The sequence below is a fragment of the Balaenoptera ricei genome, chromosome 9 (genome assembly GCF_028023285.1).
Source record: "Balaenoptera ricei isolate mBalRic1 chromosome 9, mBalRic1.hap2, whole genome shotgun sequence".
NCBI lineage: Eukaryota > Metazoa > Chordata > Mammalia > Artiodactyla > Balaenopteridae > Balaenoptera > Balaenoptera ricei.
Genome location: NC_082647.1, coordinates 28,185,853 through 28,200,879, shown reverse-complemented (window position 1 = coordinate 28,200,879; position 15,027 = coordinate 28,185,853). Strand labels below are relative to the sequence as shown.

The window sequence follows — 15,027 nt, the reverse complement described above, 5'->3', positions numbered from 1 at the left end:
TCTCAACAGCCTGAATGAAGACCCTGAGCTTCTGTGGAGATTGCAGGTCCAGCTGACACCTTGATTTCAGCTCAGCAGAGGACCTGGCTAAACTGTGCCTAGATGCCTGACTCACAGAAATTACGAGGTAATAAATTCATGCTGGGTTTTTTTTCTTATTTATTTATTTTTAAATTTTTATTTTTCAGCTTTTAAAAACATTTAAAAAACAGTGGAGTTGAGTAGATTTTAGCTTAATTTACATGAGTCGCAGTGAAGATGAAGAGAAGGCAATAAATTTTACAAATGTTTGGCATGAAATGTACGAAACTGGGAAAAGGTGCTATTCATTGAAATGAAGTCTGAGGGAAGAACAGGTTGGCAGAAGGAATGATGGATTAGGAAGCTTCTGTGGGCATGTTAATGTGAGGTGTCCCTTAGTTTCCCAAGTGGCCATGGTGGATAGGCAGTTAGACAAATGAGTCTGGAATTGAGAGGGCAGGTTAGAGATGTAAAATTGGTGGTTACCCACATCCAGGTGGATTTATAAACCATGGAAATGGGTGTGATAATTTCGGAAGTAAATGGAGGTGAGCGGAAGAGGAAATGCACCTGGGACCCCCTATGTCTTAGAGGAATGAGCTAAGCGCATTTAATTCTAACAAAAATCCTGTGGGCAAAGCATTATATTTTCATTTTACACCGAAAACACTGAGTCTCAGAAGGTTAAGTGGATCGCTCAAGGTCACAGAATGCAGTCAAGCTGGATATTTACACCCAGGATGAATGTTGAAAACACAACCTCTCTTCATTAAAGCCTAGTGTCCTCAACACCAGCTCCCAGGTGAAAAGAGAAAATTCCGTATATATTGCAAAACATCCATAAGCTAGAGTACAAACTTGATGTTTTAAGGACATTTTAGAACACCATATAGGCGTGATGGCACCATAGGAGAGACATGCCTTGACCTAAAGCATATATGTGCGTCACTGTTGATATTTAGGAAGATGGTGTTGTCGATGCAGTTCTTATGCCCATGTACAAAATCACAAATCATACTAACGAAATACACAGTACTGGTCTCAAAAGAATGGGTACAGTTGTGGACGTTTACAGCCTTGAAACAGATTTTGGCCATTAAGAGTGTGATCAGCTGGTATCCACGCTGATTATAGTCCTTTTGATTAATGACTGTTTTGATGATTTCTGAGTCAAAGTCACTTTTCAGTTTTGTATTTATGTACTTCCAGAGGTTTCTTTTGAAATATTAATTACTCGTTACTCATGAGCCAGGCTTAGGTTTCTAACAGCAATGGCAAAAGTAGAAGCAGCAGCAACAACAAATGGTTAGGGTTATTGACAATTTCCTCCCTGCCAGGCCCTCTGCTAAGGGCTACGGATGCACTATGCCATTTAATCCTCATAATAATGTTATAAGTTCTAGTCTTGCCTCCATTTTACAGATGCAGAAACTGATGTTTGCAGAAGTTAAGCTAATACATGGCAAGACTGAAATCTGAACCAATGTCTAAGTCCAAACTCTGCAATATACAAATTTCTTCTCTAGTATTTGCCAGAGAAATTCTTTCTTAGAAACACACATTGCTCTTTTCTGCAGGGGGGAATCATGGTAAGTTTTGAAAGTGGCTATTGCTAAGTAACTGGTTTGCCTTCTTCCTCTGTGATTAATCAAGAAGGGAGGTTAGGGAAGTGGGCTTTGAATTTAGGGTGCCTATATACACATTTCTTTTACCATTTCTAGGTTTGTGAAGCTATAATAGTTATTATTTAACATATAATTAGTAACAGTGACTGTGCTAATCATTGATAATTCAGCTTCCTTCCAAGCTGTTTTGTATACCCACATATTTCACTGCTGACACATACAAGCTGAATAATATACTTTGATAATCAGCAAACTACAAAATTTTACTTGTGATATCTTCCATTCTTAATCTGATAGATTTGCCTTTTATGTTATTAATAGCTGTTGCATTTGTTAAGTGATATTGATGCATCAAAACTCCTCTATTATGAAAGCAGTAATTGTCCCTAATAATATTTCCCTTAATAGCTTTATTTTAATATCAAAAGATTATTCAGTTACTTAGATGATTCCCAGGAACAGTCAGCACTTCATTTATGTCTTGGTACAGTTCATCGCAACCAACGTTTATTGATCACCTACCTGTGCCCCTTGTGGGCTAAAAGATGAAGAAGACAATAATTCATGAAGCCTTTAGAAGTTTGCAGTCAGGGGTGGTAGTTGTGCATAAGACAACTTGTGTGGATAAGACAAATTTATAGAAATGTGAGTATAGTTTATGATAAGAGGAGATGGGAATGGAAGTTCTGGAGTAACTGAACAGAGTTTCAAGTGATACAGCATCCACACAAGGAGAGAAAGAAATTGGCAGAATTGGTGGGTCTTTCAAGAACCAGAGTAGAAAGAAATGGGTTACTTACAGGGTGAGATTTATTAACAATAGTGTTAGGAAAGGAGGAGATTGGGTGATGACTAGAAGGGTCTATCAGTGGAGCAGAAGGGTCAGGTAGAGAGCATTGAGCAAGCAGGATTTCCCTAATGAGAAGAGGAAACAAAGACTATTTCCAGAATGCCCTATTCCAAGGATTAGTCATAACTAATGGTGAATTAATCACAAGGCAGTCAGAATTCAGGTGTCACAGGTACTAGATTCAAAGATTAAGAACACAAGAAATTTCATACCTTATGGCTGAGTTAGAGAATTGGCTTAGTCTTCTTAGTATTGTTCTGAAAATCACTTTCTAAGCTATACATCAGCTTATGACAGTAAGGGAGTGGTTCAGTCAAACTAGCCACATTCCCAGCTTTGCAGCTCTTTCAAATAATACTTGTTATGTGTGCAGGTTTATATTTTATAAAAAGAAAATGCAACGCATGAATGCAAATACCCATGCAGTCTTTACTTGTCACTGTCAGCAAACTTGCTTTTTAAAGACTTTTGCCAACATGGCCCCCTCACAGATGGTCAGAGAGGCAATGAGGCTGCAGAGTGAAAAGGGCACTGGGACTCAGGCCAAGTGCCTCCACTGACTAGTGATCATGATTTAAACTCTTGGAGCCTCGGTTTCCTCATCTGTGAAATGAGGGCATGTATACACGTGATTTGAGAGATCTCTGTCTTCACTTGGCCCTTTTCATTATCACTCAGCAGAACACATCCTTCTTTCCCAAGACTGACATTTCTCCTCTTGTTTCTATTCCATTCCACTTCTACCTGACTCTTAGCCAATCAATATATTCTCGCTCCTTCTCTCGCTCGCTCTTTTTTCCCCAAACTTCACATAGCTCTGTTTTTACTGTCTCCTTCCCCTGAGTGTAAAACCAGACTGACACTACCCTTGTTCTAAAGGAACGCTCTACCTCTGGTTATACCATGCTTGTTCTTTTTTCCTTTTCTTTGTCAAACTTGAAACAATCATTTAAACCAGCTGCCTTGCCCTCCCACAATGTCCTCACTCCTTAACTCTCTTCAGTCCGAGTTCTGCCCCAAACCCCACTGTTCCACTGCACCTGCCCTCTTGGAGGACCCTGATGAGAACCAAAAGCCTCTTCTCAGCCATCACCCTACTTGACCCTTACACAACATTGCATGCTCCTGACTCATCCTCCCTTTGGAAAATGGTCTCCTCTGTCTTTCAAAATCCCATGTGCTCCTGGTTCTTCACCTACCTTGATTAACTTTTCTCATCTTCTTGTTAATATTTCCTATGAATCTATCCAGGTCTCAATTCCTTGAACTTTTTTTCTCCCTATATGACCATTTCTATAGTCAAGATTTTAATATCTGTGTTTATATATATAGAGTTCCAAATTTATAACTAATTTGAACAATGTATTTGCAAATGCCTGCTGAAAATCTCCTTGTGGATAGATTCTGAGCAGGCCACTTCAATATACTCAAAATAAAATTTATTTATTTCTCTAATGAACCTGCCATGACTTCTCTAGAAGTTCATGACATCACTATCTATACAGCCATATTGTCAAAATTTCCCAGAGTTGCCTTAACCCCTCCTGACCCTTACATCCTCACACCTAGTTACTCACTACCTTCTGACTGTACAGTGCCCTATGTTTAAATCCCCCCATCACTTCACAACTGATCTACTTCTGCCTCTCATCATTTGTCAATACATTGGTAATAAACTCCTAACTGGTCTCCCGTCTCCAGACTCTTAGAACGCCAGTGTGCACACTGCTATTCTCAACTGTGCAAAGACACACACAGACTATTCCACTGCCTCCCTGAAAAACTGATTACACGATTTTTGTGCTTTGATTTTATGGATTATTTGCATTCATTTTCTCCATAAACATGGTGTTTACCTCTTTTAAGATTGGGCCAGGTTACACAGACAAATCTCTACTGATCAAGGGGTGCTGCACAAAGCTAGAGTCCTCTTTAAGGATGCACGTTCAACTGTCTCTAGGAAGGTAATGTTTTAGGGAGACAGACTTTGGGGTCTGACTGATCTTGGTTTGGTCTTCAAATTGCTAAGCTGAACGTCAACTTTCTCAACTCTACTAATAATAGCCAACATTAATGGAGCACATGCTTTGTGTTAGGCACTGTTCTAAGTGCTATTTATTTTATGTAAAACTCAAAACAACTCTCTGAGAGAGAGAGAGATCTTATTATTATCTTCATTTTTTTTTCTGGCAAAATAACAGGCTTAAAGACATTAAGTAATTTGTCCAAGAGCTGGTATTTGAACACAGACATTTTAATCTCAGAGCCTATACCTTTAATTACCACTGTATACCACTTCCACAGCAAGGATATATAGGATTCGTGTGCACTATAATATATGTAATTCATCTGGCAAGGGCTCAATACATGTCACTTTACCTTCTTCCCTATATGTCAAAAAGCAAATGTTATTATGTTTTAAATTTTTTCATGGTTTCCATATATGTATGTTTTGTCTAGACAATGAGATAGAATCTTCTTTCCAGTAAGTTTTATTTTTTTGCATTTCCCGAAAGAATTCAAAACCATGCCTTGTACATTGTCAGTCCTCAACAAATGTTTGTTGATTGACTGAGTGAATAAGTGAAGATCTGTTTTTTATTTGCACAGAATAAAATTTAGCTTTCTCAGAATTCATTGTTCTTATTTCCTTTGTGTAAAAAAGAGAACAAAAGACATCACATGTATAATATGTAAATATATTTTATGTATAAGTAAATAGATAGATAGACAGATAGATAGATAAGGCTTTTAAATGTGTTACCCAGTCTCTTCCTCCCATAGTTTATTTGTAAGATAGCACCTTTTTCTAAATGTCAAAGGCAGGAAATCATTGACTCTCATGCTTATGTACCCTTTGGAACTTGGCAAGACCCAAAATGAATTTGTACAAAATGATCGTTGGTATTGCTCAAAAAGATGGCAAGCAGTGTCAAGAGAAAAGGTGAGATTATTGTAGTTGTTTTGGAAATAAAGGGCGATTTCTCTCTGGCTCCAAACATCTGAACATAGAAAATAAATCTTTTTTATTTTCTGCAGTTTTAAGTTTCTGAAACTTTTTCCAGTGAAACTGAAGGCATTTCATTCCATTGTTGCTTTGGGTTGCTGTTGTATTTTTTAGGGTCAATATTTAAGAAAACATTTATTAAATATCTAGTTTGTTTAATAGTATCAATTATATTTTGTTACATAAGGTTGTTTTCCCCCTTCTATTTTAATATTTTCTATCAAGAAGGGATTCTTTGAGTTTTTTCCAGTTTTCATATAACTCTTAATGTTAAAGAAAACTTGAAGAAAAAAATCACTAAATTTCAAAGTACATTTTAAGTATTTTCTAAATTTAAAGAACATTTTGGCCAAATTCCCATGATTAGGAGAATTAGAAGATCAGACAATTGGGGAAAATAGTTACTGAAACATTTTGCTCAAAGTGCTACAATGCTCTCAATCTGTCATTGCAAATGGATGAATTCATTCATAGAGTCAAAGGAACAGTTAAATAAAAGAAAATTTTGTCGATACATCGGGCAAGAACACAAAGACCAAGGGCAAACTCAATATGGTCATTTTGACAATACCAAGTAATTTCATGGGAATGGTGGAAACCAGCAGTTCTCTAACACCAACAAAGATAAAAAATAAAAAATTGGTCTAAATTTTAGAAAAAGAGATTTGCAGAGAGGACTGAAACGTGGAATCTCTTTCTTTGGGGGATTCGTGTGAAAGGACAGAAGTCTAGCTTTCAGAAAGGGATCAAGTACATTTCCTATCTTGAATTAGGAGATATATGGGATAAATCCTCTCTGCACTAGGAATTTCAGAAGTCTCCCACTTATAAACCAAATGTCTTTCTAAGGTTCCTTTCTAAGTAGGCCGTTGGAGTACACATGATGGTTGTGTACTAATAGAAGCAATAAGCGCACATGGAGGTCTGTGTTATAAATTCCCTAAACTGTTCTGTTAGTGTTCTTTTTTGTACATAAGTTCTCATTCTTTCCAGAACGGAGGGTGACATTTTTTGAATCTTGGATTTCTTGGAACATCTTGCAAATAATTTCAGAAAGTTCATAGAGTTTGTGAATCTGTTTCCTAGAGTGTGGTTTTCCTAAATTTTTCTGTGAAAAGGACCTAAATCATGTTCCGGGGCATCCTCAACACTGCCCACCTTCCAGGCACTCTGACAATTATCTGTCCTATTAGTCCTTGAAAATATACCTTGGGTGCAGGATCAGATTGAGCTCTCACAAAAAAGCGTGGACTTTCAGACTATTGCTTCAATAGTTCTTACATGTTACCAAGTATTTTTACATAGTCTACTTCATTTAATTCTCCCAATAATCATATGAACTGTGACTATTTTAGGTATGAAAAAATTAAGTCTTGGAAGAGTTATTTACTTTTTATTGTTCAAATTCACAAAGTAAGTGACTGAAAATTGTGGAATTTTTAACTCAAGTGCTCTGACTGTATCCAAGGTTCCCCATTTTCTGCACTGGAGTAACATCACAGCATTAACTTATATGCAGATTCATACATCTGTCCTTAGAATACTTTATTACTGCTATTTTTGGTAATTGCACAATCCTTCAAATCTTTTTCAATCTCAACACCAAATTTTCTGTAATGAGCAATTCTGTTTCCTGCTCATCATTTAAGTTCAAATGTCAGTTGCAAAACCCTACATAAATTGTCCCATGTAAACAATCCCCTTTCTTTTTAGGTAACTACCATTTGCAGTATTATTTATAATGAAAAGTGTCTTCTGTGTTTGGTGAGCATGGTCATCCAGGAGTTGTTTCTTTTAAGGTGACCTTGCAATCTGCAAACACCTGTTAATTCACTATGTCCTACATATTTAACTCTATGGGAACGAGTAGAAGGGCATGTTTCTAGACATATAGAATTCCTGATGGGGAACAAAGGAGAGTTAACTCAATATAGCATCTCTGTCTTTGGATTCTCTGAAACAGGTAAGAATAATTCTTATAATTTGTGTGCTGTCCATTTATTAAATCACCAGTCCAACAATTTTACTTACGTATTGAAATACTCAGTGAAGATCAAGTTGGTGGAGGTACCAGTGATCGTTGTCAATCCACCAATGGTAGAAGAGTAAGCAATGCACAAGCACATAAGTTTACACATCATGTGGTCCTTCTTTGTTCGATATTTGTTTCTTGTGCCTGAATTCTGTTCAACAATAAAATGTACTATGAGAACAGCTCTATTTGTGGTCATAACAAACAGTAATAGCATTTGTTATGGGCTGAATGTTTGTGTCCACCCCACCGCAAATTTCATATGTTGAAGCCCTAACCCCCAGTTGGATGGTATTTGGAGATGGAGACTCTGGGAGGTAATAGGGTTAGATGAGGTCATGATGGTCCGGGCCTTGCATGATGGGATTAGTGCTCTTGTAAGAGGAGGCACCAGAGAGCTTGATCTCTCTCTCTCTCTGCCATGTGAGATCACAGAGAGAAAGCAGCCATCTGCAACCTAAGGAGAGAGCTCTCATCAGACACTAATCCTGCTGGTACCTTGATCTTGGATTTTCAGGTTCTAGAACTGCGAGAAATAAAATTCCTGCTTTTTAAGTCACCCAGTCTATGGTATTTTGTTATGGCAGCCCAATAATGCAACATTTATCTTTCCATCAATAGAAATGTTAACAATAAAAATACATAACCACTGAAATACTTTACACAGTTTCATTCATTCATCCTTCTTTCTTATTCCTGAGCCAACTCTTACTTCCTTTCTTCCCTTCTCACCAAACACTCCCAAATCTTTCCAGGGTTTTCCCTCTGAACTGGTGGTACATGGTCAGTGAATTCCGAAACCTCTTTTTGGAGCGTTTCTTTATTTTGGCACTTTCACTGATCCTCCCCAGAGGATACCACTACTTCTGAAATGGAACTTTTCAACCCCTTATACTTCACTGTTGAGAGAGAGTCAGTGTACTTGTTGCCCACCCTCTTCCAGGACATTAATCCTCTACTGACATGGAAATAAATCCATTTTTCTTTAAGGCTCATATAATTTGGCTCTTTCTCTGCCTATTCTTTTGAACAGGATGTTCTGATCTCCCAATCACCCACTGCCATCACTTAAGATGACATGCCCATCTGGCACACAACATTCCTCATCCTGCAAATCCTGTCAGCATCTGGATAACTATACCATCTTCATGAGTAACTCCTTAAATATCCTGGCTTTACACATTTTTTAAATCTCATTTCCAGAGACCTTCAACTCTGCTCTTCCTGTCACCCTCTCCTCTAATTCCTGGACAATAGCACATCCTCAAATGGCTCCATCTGAAAAAAAAATCACTATTTCTAATGTTTCTGTTTAAGAATAGAACTCCCTAAGGTGCAATACAAAAGCAACTTCATTCCTTCTCTCACCTGTGACCCATTTAACACACTCTGTTGGTCTGATTCTTGCTATCCCTGGGGTGAAATCTGGGGTAGAATCTATAACATTTTTGGTCACTTCATTTAATAAAGAGTCTTTCAGTCATGTTTAGTTTTAAAAAAAAAAGCAACCTCATTTCAGTAGCTGAAATAAAGAGTCCTCTATCTACTAGCAAAAGTCCAAACTTTAGTAAAGTTAAAGTTTTGCTTGTCCCCTAGATCAGGCTTGCTGAAAAGCCCATAGTTGGAAGTAGGTTTGTGGGTTCGTATTGTTCTCTCTCTTCTAGCTCCAATTTCTCCCACCATTTGCTAGTTCTAGTTTCTAAATCCTCCATATTTGGAGTGGCAAGGGATGGACAGTATTCGGGAGAGGAGCAGTAAGGATTAGGAGAGGATAAGATACGATGTTAGTACTCTTTATGTTTTATTTTTAAATATCTTTATTGGAGTATAATTGCTTTACAATGGCATGTTAGTTTCTGCTGTATAGCAAAGTGAATCCGCTATACGTACACATATGTCCCCATATCCTCTCCCTCTTGCGTCTCCTCCCACCCTCCCTATCCCACCCCTCTAGGGGGACACAAAGCACCGAGCTGATCTCCCTGTGCTATGCGGTTGCTTCCCACTAGCTATCTATTTTACATTTGGTACTGTATATATATCCATTTGCATAGCAAAGGAAACCATAAACAAGATGAAAAGACAACGCTCAGAATGGGAGAAAATATTTGCAAACGAAGCAACTGACAAAGGATTAACCTCCAAAATATACAAGCAGCTCATGCAGCTCAATACCAAAAAAAATAAAACCCAATCCAAAAATGGGCGGAAGACCTAAATAGACATTTCTCCAAAGAAGATATACAGATTACTCTTTATGTTGGATGGATGTTCCAGATGGCCTCATGTGGTGGGCGGTATTATGGATTTATGCGTCATAGCGCTTTTAGAGATTCCTGTCACCCAAATGAGAACGTCAGGTTGCTGCTCCTTCTGTGGAGTAAGGCACCTCTTCCACTTATGACACCCTGTGGTTTCTGCATGTGATGGTCACCCTATCTCTTGATGCAGAGGTCGCCTTGCCCTGTCAAGAAGCTGTCTTGGGGAAAGTTGCTTTTAAAATGACCCCAGGGCTTCCCTGGTGGCGCAGTGGTTGAGAATCTGCCTGCCAATGCAGGGGACACGGGTTCGAGCCCTGGTCTGGGAGGATCCCACATGCCGCGGAGCGGACTGGGCCCGTGAGCCACAACTACTGAGCCTGCGCGTCTGGAGCCTGTGCTCCGCAACAAGAGAGGCCGCGACGGTGAGAGGCCCGCGCACCGCGATGAAGAGTGGCCCCCACTTGCCGCAACTAGAGAAAGCCCTTGCACAGAAACGAAGACCCAACACAGCCAAAAATAAATAAATTAATTAATAAAATGACCCCAAATACCACTCCTCTCATACATGTGGCTCATGGGAAACAGGCACCTCTGCTCCATTGGCAGTGAAAGTGCAGCTGACTCTCCATTAGATAAGGAGACTCAGCAGTGACTTTCACTTTTAAATGTTTCAAGAGTATGTCAAATACTAGTCCACTGATCTGTAGGAAACAGAGTCTCAAGTTTTCCAAGTGGTGATTTCTCAATATCTATTGCACTGTCTCGAGGTAAATGGAAAGCTCCCCTGCCAAAAAATTGATCATACAAGTTGGAGTTTAGGAAGATATTCTAACTTTCTCCAAAGGTAGACTGTCTCTCAACCTTCTCATTTTCAACACTAAATTTAAGAGTCTAAAACTGTTTTTTGGTCACTTGCTTTACAAATCCTGTGTAAGTAAAACACAGGAATACTTATGGTATGTGCTTGATATGATAGTTCTTCAGGGATAGAAAGAGCCTCGTTTTACCACCTCATTAACCAAGAATTCTGCACTCACAGCTTCTTTTCCAACTTTGCTGTTGAATTACTTCTGTCCCTGTTGTCCTTTCACTCTATTGACAAGTCTTGGTCACTAAAGCATCTAGTTATTATTCCCAATAGTTTGGTCCTCTCCTTTCTACATTTCCTTTCTTATCCTGTTTAGATTCCTTGGTAAACCAATTCAGTAACTTTCTTTTTTAAGGCACTTTTTAAAACACCTTTATTGGGGTATAATTGCTTTACAATGGTGTGTTAGTTTCTGCTTTATAACAAGGTGAATCAGTTATACATATACATATATCCCCATAGCTCTTCCCTCTTGCGGCTCCCTCCCTCCCACCCTCCCTATCCCACCCCTCTGGGTGGTCAAAGGCATTTATTTTTAAAGCCACTTTACTGAGGTATGATTGACATGTAAAATGTTGTACGTATTTAATATATACAACTTGATGAGTTTGAGGATAATTATACACCCATGAAGCCATCGCCACCATCAATAACTTTCTCAACAAAACCCTAAACTCTCTTGTCTCTCTTTTTTTTTTTTTTTTTAAAATTTGTATTTATTTATTTATTTATGGCTGTGTTGGGTCTTCGTTTCTGTGCGAGGGCTTTCTCTAGCTGTGGCAAGCGGGGCCCACTCCTCATTGCAGTGCGCGGGCCGCTCACCATCGCGGCCTCTCTTGTTGCGGAGCACAGGCTCCAGACGCGCAGGCTCAGTAGTTGTGGCTCACGGGCCTAGTTGCTCCGCGGCATGTGGGATCTTCCCAGACCAGGGCACGAACCTGTGTCCCCTGCATTGGCAGGCAGATTCTCAACCACTGCACCACCAGGGAAGCCCTCTTGTCTCTCTTTAGAATGATAGTTCTTTACCAAAATTTTAACTTTGGATGAACCCAACAATTTACTTTCTCTGTGTCACGTCTGCCCCTGAGCAGCCAAGTTCTGTTGGTGAAAATTACACAGAGTAGGGCGTCCCTGGTGGCGCAGTGGTTAAGAATCTGCCTGCCAATGCAGGGGACACGGGTTCGAGCCCTGGTCCGGGAAGATCCCACATGCCGCAGAGCAACTAAGCCCGTGCGCCACAACTACTGAGCCTGTGCTCTAGAGCCCGTGAGCCACAACTACTGAAGCCTGTGGGCCACAACTACTGAGCCTGCGCTCTAGAGCCCGTGCTCTGCAACAAGAGAAACCACCGCATGAGAAACCTGCACACCACAACGAAGAGTGGACCCCGCTCGCCGAAACTAGAGAAAGCCTGCGTGCAGCAACGAAGACCCCACACAGCCAAAAATAAATAAATAAAATAAATAAATTTATAAAAGAAAATTACACACAGTAGAGGAGAATAGGCTCCCAACATTCATGGTCACAACCTTCAACTGCTTTGTTACTGCTGCACCTCTACCCTGCTGTGTTTCTCTCACCAAATGATTCTACCTGTCTCCACAAGAAAACTTAAAACCTTCCCACTTCTCGTTACACCTCCCTCATAATGCTCCCTCCTCTCACTCTTCACAGGTAGCTCTGCCTCCTATTCCACACAGAAAATAGGAGCTGGTAGAAGTCTCACTGTCAAAGGCAGAAACATACTTGCATCTGCCCTTCCTTCCGTATTCTACATACAAAGAGAGTAAATCTCCTCCAACTTGTTTCTGAACCCTAATCTCTCAGGCCTTCTCAGAAACCTTATACAATAGACTTCACTAGTATTTTCCCACCAAAGTTTAATCATTTTCAAGTCATCTTTCCAAAAGAAGAACATAAGGCCTTTTAACCCCCCTCTCAATGAAACTACTGCCCACAGCACATCCATTTTCACAGCCAAACTACTCAAAAGAGTTGTCTGCATTCACTGACTCCATTGCTTTAACCTCTCCAATCTGGCTTCTGTCTCTTCAATCCACCAATACGTACTTGCTATGATTACTGATAACCTCCATGTTACTAAACCCAATAGATATTGTTCAGTGTCAGGTTTGTAGACCTCTCAGCAGCACCTAAGAGAGTTGATCACTCCTTCCTGCTGGAGAACTCTTCTTTGGGCTCTGTGATATCTCAGTCCTCTGGGTTTCTTCTACATTTCTGCCTGTTCCTCTGTCTCCCTTGCCAGTTCATTTTCCTTGATCCTTCCTTAAAACTGGAATTTCTTGAAACTCTGTCATAAGTACTTGTCTCTTCTCATAGTAATATTTCTTCTTAGGAAATCTCATATGTTTTCATTGTTTTAATGAAAGAGAAAACCAGACCACCAAACTTGTTTTCAGCTAGACTTCTCCTTTTAGACCTATCAATCCAATTGTCTGTTCGACATAATTTGAATGTCTTAAATAAAACTCCAATCCCCAAATGTTCAAAACCAAACTCATTATTTCCTTCCTCAAACCCTGTTCTTCTTCAGGATCATCTATATAAGATAATAGCAATACCATCACCACAATTACAAACACTTAGAGTGTGCCTAGTATGCAAAAACACTGCTTCAAGTTAAAATCAAATAAATGATTTAATTCACATTTTTCTTACAACACAGTGAGGGTAGTACTGCTAGTATCCCACTTTATACATGAAGACATGAAGCACAGAGAGGTTAAATGGCTTCCCAAGGTTATAGAGCCTGGAAATGGTAGACTTGAATTTTGAGACCATGGAGGGCTCATACCCTCAGCCACTACACAATATTTCTCATCCTCCTTGAAATCATTCTTTTCCTCATCCCACCAAATCCTGTCAATTGTATCTTCTTAAATACATCTGGAGTCTGTTGGGTTTTTTCCATCTCCACTATCACGTTTGGTCTAAGTCATCATTATCTCTGATTTGAGTTACTGTAATCACCTCTTTATAGGTCTCCAATTCTTGCCTATTTCAGACCTGTCTTGCACACTGAGCCTTTTAAAAAAAAGAACTGGATGTATTTAAGAAATATGCAAACAGAAGAATTTCCCCATTTCATACATATAAGCATGCTGTGTGTGACATTGGCACTGAAAGATCCTTTTGAGAAACCATGATAGGAAAAAATGTCTGCTCACTAAAAGCCATCATGGATGTGGGAATGGCATTTAGCATGGCAGGGTCAGGACATTGGATTGTAATTTGCCTTTTACTTTCTAATTAACTTAAAGGTTAGCCCCCAAAGGTATCTACCCTTCACCCCAAATAAATTAATTTACAAATGTCTCCTTTTGCCTTATATTTCTTACATGGGAATGATTTGTATTTTCCACATGATAAAACTTTCCATTGAAAATTTGAAAAATACAGGATATGTAAATAAAAGTAAAATAAGTTTAAAAATTCTTATGAGTGATACAAAATGACAAATGAAATTTAGGGCTTAACTATTAGCTCTTTTATTAAAGGAAAGACTTCAAACAAATCAGAAAGTGATATATAATTTGGATATTATTAAATTGATAATAAGAAATGGAAACTTAAAGATGTAATGTGCATGTAATTTCTCATCATCACATTAAAACTTTCAAAAATACAAAGAAAAAATTGGATTTCATAAAAAATTGGACTTCATATATGTATATATGCAGTCATATATATAAAATAATGATAAAACTGTACTGGCAGATATAAAATTAAAAAAATAGAAAAATATTGACATATTTGCATGCTTTAGGCCTTATGGACTTCTCGTACTTTTTTCCTATATAAAGACTTTAAAGCATACATGAATGCTACAGCACAAAAGGTGATGTTTCTGCAAATATCGTGGACAATTTAGAAAAGCATTACAAATTCAAGTTAAATTCAAGTCCTGCAGTAAATGGTAATGGCAATATATCATAAAACACATCAAGGGTTAACTGGAGGTCTTTGGGAGGTGGCATGGGGTGCACCACTTGTGTTATCTAGCCAGTAAACATGAATCCCATGCAGTCAGCTCTACTGTTATTTTTACTTAGTCATGTGATTGCTGGACTGGACTAGTTTGAAGAGATGATACTGCAGTAAGGGGTAAAAGTTGAGGACCAGAGGGATAGTAGTAGAGGGCAATGGGCAGGAAAATACAGCTCTTAAGTCTGAGATGAGCCACTAATTAAGCCAACGATTGGTACAGAAACTATAAAAAGGAGTGGGGGGAGTCCTTAGCAAATTAATCTTCTGCTCAAGACAGTAGTTTCAACCTGAGACCAAGTGTTTGACTCTAATCTAAGAGGGTGTTGGAATAAGTCACTCAGGGTAGAAAGTAAGA

The 15,027-nt window shown here is 38.9% G+C and overlaps 1 protein-coding gene across 3 annotated transcripts in view; it reads right to left on the bottom strand.

The window, feature by feature from the left end:
• SLC13A1 (solute carrier family 13 member 1) overlaps positions 1–15,027 on the bottom strand; it is a 208,408-nt gene that overhangs the window by 22,789 nt on the left and 170,592 nt on the right. For all 3 annotated transcript variants that reach the window (XM_059933493.1, XM_059933492.1, XM_059933494.1), the window contains one exon: positions 7,535–7,686. In XM_059933493.1, the coding sequence (XP_059789476.1) occupies positions 7,535–7,686 (152 nt within the window). The remainder of the gene's footprint in view (positions 1–7,534; positions 7,687–15,027) is intronic.